Here is a 10000-nt window from a genome sequence, read left to right on the forward strand (position 1 = left end):
TGGCTGTCCATCAAAATGTTACATAACCACTTCTATGCTCTGCACTAGTTTGACCTGCAGATAATACTAAGCCTGCACAGCTGGCGTTGATGCACACACTCACACACACACACACACACACACACACACACACACACACAGAGGAAGTAGAAATACAGTCCACTTGGAAAGCATTTTCCTCAAGTTGGAAAAATCTGAAACCAAGATTTAAAACTGAGCTTCCTGTTAAGCGCTGTGCCGGACCCACAGACTATGTGTGAGTGTGTGTGTGAGTGTGTGTGTGTGTGTGTGTGTGTGTGTGTGTGTTTTGCTTGCGTGTACGTCTCTTGGTCTGTCTGCCTGCTTGCATATATATGCCTACGTGGCTAGAAAGATTGTTTTTCCTTAGAGGAAGTTCTGGTTGGCTGTGTGTGTGTGTGTGTGTGTGTGTGTGTGTGTGTGTGTGTGTGTGTGTGTGTGTGTGTGTGTGTGTGTGTGTGTGTGTGTGTGTGTGTGTGTGTGTGTGTGTGTGTGTGTGTGTGTGTGTGTGTGTGTGTGTGTGTGTGTGTGTGTGTGTGTGTGTGTGTGTGTGTGTTGGACTGGGATCCAGACTTGGCAGAGTGCAGCTGCATTTGGTCCCAGTATTGTGATGTAAGTTTGGAATGTGCCGAATTCCAACACACACACACACACACACACACACACACACACTCAATAAAACTGTGGGCTTAGTGGTGTTTAACAGCTGACAGAACTTTCTTCAAAAGAGCAGAACAGGACTCTGGGAAGTGCAGTCCTTTGGGTAGTTGGCCTGATACTGACGCTAAACTCATTTGCAGCTTTCAGCTTCAGCTCTCCTGGTACACTTCAAGCACACACACACACACACACACACACACACACACACACACACACACACATACACACACACACACACACACACACACACACACACACACACACACACACAGTATTTTCCATGCTCATGTCATATAGAGGCTGGTCCTGTAGTCCAGCATGACTCCGAAACAGAAATAGGAAGAACTTTTCGCTCACTGTGTTAACGTGTGTGTGTGTGTGTGTGTGTGAGTAAGTGTGTCTGTGTGTAAGCGTGTATGTGTGAGGGAGAGATTGAAAGAGAGGGAGAGAAAGAGAGACATAGAGTAGTTGACAGTAGCCTCAAGACCAGAGAGAGAGAGAGGGGGAGAGAGAGAGAGAGGGAGAGAAAGAGAGAGGGAGAGAGACTTAGAGTTGACAGTAGCCTCAAAGACCAGAGAGTTGCAACATCCCTAAGATGGCAGTTTAGATCTTAGAGAACTGCTTTGTCAGAGTCGGGCTGTGTGTGTGTGTGTGTGTGTGTGTGTGTGTGTGTGTGTGTGTGTGTGGGGGGGAGAGTTCATATCCCACTCTGATCTGATTTCTGTATTGATAGATTTGATTTTTCTGTTTATTGACTCCAGAAGCAAAATTCCTTTTTTGTTTTTGTGTTCTGCTGTACTCACACACACACACACACACACACACACACACAAACTGAGAAAGCAGGTGTTCCCTGTTTTGATAGAACGCGTGTGTGTGTGTGCAAGAGTGTGTCTCTGTAGTCACTCAACTCAGAAATGATGACTGGTGATTACCGTAGATGGTCAACTCTCATCTAATATGATATGACCATGAAAAATACTGTGTCTCTGTGTGTGTGTGTGTGTGTGTGTGTGTGTGTATGTGTGTGTATTCACCCACAATTATGGTCAGCTAGCTACCTCCTTTGTCTTTACATTTGGATCGAGATCTTGGCAAAACTAACCGTGCTTCTGTGTGTGTGTGTGTGTGTGTGTGTGTGTGTGTGTGTGTGTGTGTGTGTGTGTGTGTGTTTGCAGGCCTGCGCGTTGACCAGGAGATGGTGACGTCGTACCCCCAGGTTGCCGTGGTGAGGGTGCCCACGCCCTGGGTGCAGTCGGACAGTGACATCACGGTGCTGCGGCACCTGGAGAAGATGGGGTGCCGCCTGGTCAACCGCCCACAGGCCATCCTCAACTGCGTCAACAAGTTCTGGACCTTCCAGGAGCTCGCCGGACACGGGGTGCCCCTCCCCGACACCTACTCCTACGGTGCGTCCGCCAATCAATCAAACCATCAATCAATCAATCAATCGATCAATCAATCAGTCAATCCACAAACCAATCAACCAACCATCACCATCACCCACTTATAGTCAATCGATCAATCGATCAATCGATCAATCAATCAATCAATCAGTCAGTCAATCAGTCAATCCACAAACCAATCAACCAACCATCACCATCACCCACTTATAGTCAACCTATCAAACGATCAATCAATCAATCAATCAATCAGTCAGTCAATCAGTCAATCCACAAACCAATCAACCAACCATCACCATCACCCACTTATAGTCAACCTATCAATTGATCCACTTCACACACACACATACACACCTTACTTCTACAGTGCGTCTACCAATCAATCAATGAATCAATCAATCAATCAGTCAATCAATCAATCAGTCAGTCAATCAGTCAATCCACAAACCATTAACCAACCATCACCATCACCCACTTATAGTCAACCTATCAATCGATCCACTTCACACACACACATACACACCTTACTTCTACAGTGCGTCTACCAATCAATCAATCAATCAATCAATCAATCCATCAATCAGTCAGTCAATCAACCAACCATCACCATCACCCACTTATAGTCAACATATCAATCGATCCACTTCACACACACACACCTTACTCCTATGGTGAGTCTGTCAGTCAATCAATCAATCAATCAATCAACCATCACCATCACCCACGTTATAGTCAACCTATCAATCGATCCACTTCACACACACTCACACCCTAACGCTTGGGTCTCCTACAGGCCACTCACGAGCTACCAGTATCTCCCCACCTGTCTGTGAGGGACAGGCATCTTGCTGGGGCACTCCTTACAGCAGTGGTTCTCAAAGTGGGATACGGGGACCCGTTGGGATCCGTGACCCGAGGCCAAAGGGTCTGCAAAATAATTTGCTTGAAATTCTAAAGTTAACATTTTAGAAAGACGATGCTCCTTTCACCCATAAAACAAGCAAATTGTGTCTGTTTGGTCCTACCCACATTAACTTCACTCAGGTCGTGAAGAACCGTTCCTGCTGCTGCTTAGCTTGGCGTATTTATTATCCAGCCAGCTGATCAATGTGTAGAAATGATCAAATTACACATCGGCCAAAAGACACGGGATAGTGGACCTGGCCACAGCTTCAGATAATACAAATGGTTAACTGTTACGGTTATAAGGGGGTCCTCGGGAAATGTTGTCCCCCAAAAGGGGTCCTTGGAACCAAAAACATTGAGAACTCCTGATTTACAAGACTGCAACTACATTCCTTGGAATTATTTCCCATCATGCACTAGACCAACAGGAACTCAAACGATAGTGTATTCATATCAAAGTCACTCCAGTGAAACTCCCACAATGTCATTCCGACTTTGGAAATTTAGTCACGACTGTGAAATCGCTTGCGAAAACCTCAAGGTGTAAGATCGGCATGATGTGCCTCAGTCAACCAATCACAGCCAACGTCTCCGCTGCATTCCAGAGCTGTATTCTGCTCAACTCAGTACAAGATCAGGGTCACATCACTAACTCCATCTGTCAGGGTGTGTGTGTGTGGGGGTGTGGGTGTGTATGTGTAACTCATGACTGCGTGAATGTTTGTGTGTAGAACCCAGGCCTGTCTGAGTGTGTGTTTGCGTGGGGGGGGGGGGTGTCTGTGTGTGTGTGTGTGTGTGTGCAACTCATGACTGTGTTGTCAGCAACTTAGCCAGGAACAGTCAAAGTCTCTTTCCCCTTGCTGTCAGTCAGACCATGTCCTAGTGACCGTTGCCCTAGCAACTCTATGCTGATCACCTGCGTCTGTCTCATCAATCACCCCCCCCAACCCCTGTGATCAATAACGACCGTCTGATCACCTGCATCCAGCTGCGTCAACACACACACACACACACACACACACACTCACACACACACACACACACACACCCCTCAGGGCTCCAATCCCTCACATCTCCCAGGAACCTGCAGCTGCCTGTAGTCGGGAATAATATCTGAGGTCCACTCAAGTTGGGCGAACAGTGGCGAATGTTTTCTTTGAACAGCTCAATTTGAGTGATTTGGTGCTAACATTCCATTCTAACGGTAATTGCATCGTTGCGTTGGTCAAACTCACGTCCAGTTCCACTGTATGTTCGTGGAGAACTACCCCCTCAGACTGTTTGCGATTGTTTGCAAACGTTTGGCGAAAACTCCAGGGTAATGGGATACTGTTACTGCAAACGTTTGCCTATGTTTGCGGATTTGAATGCAGCTCTGGTAGTAAGCAGCATGCTATAGCAGGCCTGAGCAGAGGCAGCAGCCCCCACCAACCCAGCAGCCCCCACCAACCCAGCGTCAACGTCATGTGCAGGACTTAGGGGACCAGACCGGCCAAACACGCCAATGTCAGCCAATGTCTCTCTCTCTCTCTTCTCTCTCTCTCTCTCTCTCTCTCTCTCTCTCTCTCTCTCTCTCTCTCTCTCTGTCTGTCTATCATGAACTCTCTCCTTTCCTTCTCTCTCTTTGTCTCTTTCGGTCATCCCCTCCTTTTTTCTCTCTCTTTATCTATCACCCTCTATCATAATCTCTCTCTCAGTGTAGTTGGCCCCCTGCTCTACCAGTTGAGTAGTCCACACACACACACACACACGCACAAACACACTACATTAACAACTGGACTTCAGCAGAAGCGAGCAGAGGATCTAACGGCCGGCCGGCACCACTGAAGCATTCCACGTTCCGTAGCTGTAGCAGTTAGCACTTAGCCTCCGCTATAATCAGTAGAACCGACTGAAGCGTTCCGTAGCGGTAGCAGTTAGCGCTTAGCCTCAGCTATAATCAGTAGAACCGACTGAAGTGTTCCGTAGCAGTAGCACTTAGCCTTCACTATAATCAGTAGAACCGGCAGAAGCGTTCCGTAGCGGTAGCAGTTAGCGCTTAGCCTCCACTGTAATGCGTAGAACCGACTGAAGCGTTCCGTAGCGGTAGCAGTTAGCGCTTAGCCTCCGCTATAATCAGTAGAACCGTCAGAAGCGTTCCGTAGCAGTAGCAGTTAGCGCTTAGCCTCTACTGTAATCAGTAGAACCAACAGAAGTGTTCCGTAGCGGTAGCAGTTAGCGCTTAGCCTCTGCTATAATCAGTAGAACCGTCAGAAGCGTTCCGTAGCAGTAGCAGTTAGCGCTTAGCCTCCACTTTAAACAGTAGAACCGGCTACACCAGACGTGACAGCGCAGTGGAAAAATTAGACAAGTGTTCTAAAACTATTTTTACGCTCCGCGAGTGGAACACTTCAGTTGCCCGGCAGCAAGAGTCCAGCAGGAGGGGGGGGGGGGGGGGTAGTGGGGGGGTGGACGGGGGATGATCCCTCTTTTCTCCCTTTTTTCCGCCCTTTCTTTCTATCATTTTCTCTCTCTCTCTCTTTCTTTCTCTCTCTTTGTCTCTGTCTATCCTGCTGACTGGAATAGTAAATGTGTTTGTTTGTTTGTTGTTTTTGTTTGTGCGTAATCTGGGACAGTCTGGGTGGGGGGTCAACAGCCGCAGCGCTACAGGAGACAGAAATGCACAGAGACACACAGAGAGACAGAACACATGGACAAAGAGATAGAAAGAGAGAGAGAGAGAGAGAGGGAGACACAGGGTAAGAGTGAGTGAGTGTGTGTGTGTGAGAGAGAGAGAGAGAGACACTGTAAAAGTGAGTGTGTGTGTGTGTGTGTGAGAGAGAGAGAGAGAGAGAGACACACTTTGTAAGAGTGAGTGTGTGTGTGTGTGTGTGTGAGAGAGAGAGAGAGAGAGGGAGAGAGAAGAGTGAGGGAGAGAAAGTGAGAGAGAAAGTGTGTGTGTGTGTGTGAGGGAGAGAGAGGGTGTGTGAGAGGAGGGGAGGGGGGGCACAAATGGGAGGGGCAACCAAGCCCCAAGCCACCCTCTTTATGTAACCAGTCTAGAGGGAGGGGTTTGGAGTGTGTGTGTGTGTGTGTGTGTGTGTGTGTGTGTGTGTGTGTGTGTGTGTGTGTGTGCGCGCGCAGGGAAGAACAATCCTCATGACCAGTGAACACACACACACACACACACACACACACACACACACACACACACACACACACACACACACACACACACACACACACACACACACACACACACACACACACACACACACACACACACACACACACTGTCCCTCCCCCCTCTGTCTCTGTGTGAGGAGACTGCTGGTTTTTGGGAAGGTCATTAGTACACAGCACATCTGTTCAGCTCACTAAAGCCCAGGATAACGGATTCCATCACACACACACACACACACACACACACACACACACACACACACACACAGATCCAGTTACAATCGCTCATACACACTCATTCATTTTCAGATTGTTTCTTGTCTCCTGATAGTATTGCATTAGCCTATTTTCCGGTTGTGCTTTCCTGACCTAAGATAATCTCAAACACACACACACAGTCATAAGCTCTCCCCTATTTACTCAAACACACATATTCACACTCATAAAAACAAACAAACAAACACAATTATACAATATAATAATAATATAAACAAACTCTTTAAAAAACACATTCTGCTGCTCAGAATGGGAGCTCCAGGTTGTGAACTATAGACATTAAAGTGTGTGTGTGTGTGTGTGTGTGTGTGTGTGTGTGCAGGAGGACACGACAACTTCCGTAAGATGATTGATGAGGCTGAGCCTCTTGGATACCCTGTGGTGGTGAAGAACGCTCGTGGACACAGAGGTGAGACACACACACACACTCTCACTCACTCAAAGCAATACTACTCAAAATACAACACCCACACAGCACAGAGTCTCCAAGGAAAAGCTCTCCTATACGAGAGCTCTGTAATACTCTTCTGTGGTCACACACATGTCTAGAATAACCTTTTGTTATTTTGTTTTTAAACGTATTACACACACACACACACACACACACACCATACCATTAATGGAGACGTATCAAATAATGAGTTTGGCACATCCTCATAGAATTCCACACAGAGGTACTGAGCATGTGCTTTAGCACACACACACACACACACACACACATCTCTATCAGACTAGGAGAGTACCATCAATAGTTTATTCAGTGTCAACCAGGACATGATGCAAGTGACAGACACAGGCACATACACACACACGCGCGTGCACGCACACACACACACACACACACACACACACACACACAGCAGTCTTTTACTCATTAACGCTTATTTGCTGACACATTCACTCACTTCAAGATTAAACATCCTTCCCTCTAATCACCCCTCTCTCTCTCACACACACACACACACACACACACACACACACACACTCCTCTGTGTGACGCTGTATTAATTAGACCCACTGCTGACATTCTCAATGGTCAGTGTGAAAAACACTCTGCTGCTCTTAAATTTGGCACCAAACACACAGACGCACACACACACACACACACACACACACACACACACACACACACACACACACACACACACACACACACACACACACACACACACACAGAGACACACACACACACACACACACACAAATGCATATATAATTTATTAGATCAGTAGAGTATATGGAAGTGCAAATGCAAACAATTAAACACACACACACACACACACACACACACTGAATCAGAGTAGCATGGAAAATTCCAACTGCATGAGCTCTACAGCCTGACCAGCTTTCACTGTGTAGTCAAAATGAACACTACAGCTACACACACACACACACACACACACACACACACACACACACACACACACACACACACACACACACACACACACACACACACACTGTTTTGCAAGCATATGCTTTTGCACCCTGTGATAGCTGGGGATGCTTCTGATCTCCCTGAGAAAACTGAATCACTTAATTCCCCTCTTCACCTCTTCTCTCTGTATTCCTCCCTCTATCTCCTTACCTCTCTCTCTCTACCCCCTCTCTCTTCACCTCCTTATCTTTTTCTCTTTATCTCTCTTCACCTCCTCTCTCTGTATCCCTCTCTCTCTATCTCCTTATCTCTCTTTATCTCTCTTCACCCCTCTGTATCCCTCTCTTTACCTCCTTATCTCTCTCGCTATCTCTCTTTATCTCATCTCTTTGTATCCCTCTCTTTACCTTCCCTCTCTACCTCTTTATCTCTCTTTACCTCCTCTACCTCTCTTAATCTACCTTTTGATGGCTGTGTCTTTCCCTCCCTCTCTCTCTCCCTTCTCCACTTCTCTCTCTACCTCTCTTTTACTCCTCCCTCTTACTTCCTTTTCTTCTCCCTTTCTATCCCTTCTTCTCTGATCTCTATATCTTCAGTCTCTACTGTTAATCTCTCTTTCTCTCTCTCTCTCTCTCTCTCTCTCTCTCTCTCTCTCTCTCTCTCTCTCTCTCTCTCTCTATCTCTCTCTCCCTCTCTATTCCTCCTCTGATCTCTCTCTATCTTCAGTCTCTACTGTTAATCTTTCTCTCTTTCTATCCCCCTTCTCTGATATCTCTATATCTTCTGTCTCTACTGTTAATCTCTCTTTTTCTCTCTCCATCCCTTTCTCTCTCTCTTTCTCTTCATCTTTTCCATCTTTAATATTCGTCTCTCTCTCTCTCTTTGTCTGTCTCCATACCTCTCTCTCTCCATCTCTCTCCATCTTCCACGTCTCTAATATTAATCTCTCCATCTCTCTCTCCCTCTTTCTCTCCATCTCTCTCCATCTTTCCATCTCTCTCTCTTTCTCTTTTTCTCCATCCTCATCTCTAATATTAATCTCACCATCTCTCTCTCTCTCCATCTCTCTCTCCCTCTCTCTTTTCATCTTCCTCGTCTCTAATATTAATCTCTCATCTCTCTCTCCCTCTCTCCCTCTTTCTCTCCATCTCCCTCTCTCTCCATCTCCTCGTCTCTAATATTGATCTCTCCATCTCTCTCTCTCCCTCTCCCTCTTTCTCTCTCTCCATCTTCCTCGTCTCTAATATTAATCTCTCCCTCTCTCTTTCTCTCCATCTCTCTCTCTCCCTCTTTCTCTCTCTCCATCTTCCTCGTCTCTAATATTAATCTCTCCATCTCTCTCCCTCTCCCTCTTTCTCTCTCTCCATCTTCCTCGTCTCTAATATGAATCTCTCCATCTCTCTCTCTCTCTCTCTCTCTCTCTCTCTCTCTCTCTCTCTCTCTCCCTCTCTTTCTCTCTCTTCATCTTCCTGGTCTCTAATATGAGTCTCTCTCTCCGTGCTGCGCAGGTAAGGCGGTGTTCCTGGCGAGGGATAAGCATCACCTGTCGGACCTGTGCCACCTGATCCGTCACGAGGCGCCGTACCTGTTCCAGGAGTACGTGCGGGAGTCGCACGGGCGGGACGTGCGGGTGGTGCTGGTGGGGGGGCGCGTCATCGGCTCCATGCTGCGCTGCTCCACCGACGGACGCATGCAGAGCAACTGCTCCCTGGGTGAGTAGAGTACACACACACACACACACACACACACACACACAGGCTCTGTTCGAATCGGAAGGCAGCTGCCTACTGCCTCCCTCCCTAAATAGAGAGCTCTCTAACTAGACATGACTTTAGTTTAAACGCGTCGTTTAAAAATGAGCGTAGCACTCTAGAATCGTTGGTTAACACTACGGTATGACGTTAGTAAAAGCCTGACGTTAAACTAAATTAGCCTACGTAAGCTAGCAGGCTAACGGTATAAAATAGTTTCACTGACAGCTAATATCTCAGACCAGGAGTTATTAGTGGGTACAACAATGGTATAACCAGGTAGTAAATCGTTTATTTTCAATCTACTTTCCACAAATCCAAGCTAGATAACGTCACACAAATGACATTTCAACAGACTCGGCAGTCATTTACCGATATCGGCAGCCATGTTTGTTTTGTTTTCACCGAGATTCAGACGTGGACGCAAAGGATTGTGGGTAGAAGGG

The 10000-nt window shown here is 46.8% G+C and overlaps 1 protein-coding gene across 1 annotated transcript in view; it reads left to right on the forward strand.

Moving 5' to 3' along the window:
- Nucleotides 1-10000, forward strand: part of rimkla (ribosomal modification protein rimK-like family member A) — a 27041-nt gene that overhangs the window by 12430 nt on the left and 4611 nt on the right. The window contains exons 2-4 of the mRNA XM_062540777.1: nt 1857-2087; nt 6748-6834; nt 9312-9515. Coding sequence (XP_062396761.1) covers nt 1857-2087; nt 6748-6834; nt 9312-9515 — 522 coding nt within the window. The remainder of the gene's footprint in view (nt 1-1856; nt 2088-6747; nt 6835-9311; nt 9516-10000) is intronic.

The sequence above is a fragment of the Sardina pilchardus genome, chromosome 7 (genome assembly GCF_963854185.1).
Source record: "Sardina pilchardus chromosome 7, fSarPil1.1, whole genome shotgun sequence".
NCBI classification, from domain to species: Eukaryota; Metazoa; Chordata; class Actinopteri; order Clupeiformes; family Clupeidae; genus Sardina; species Sardina pilchardus.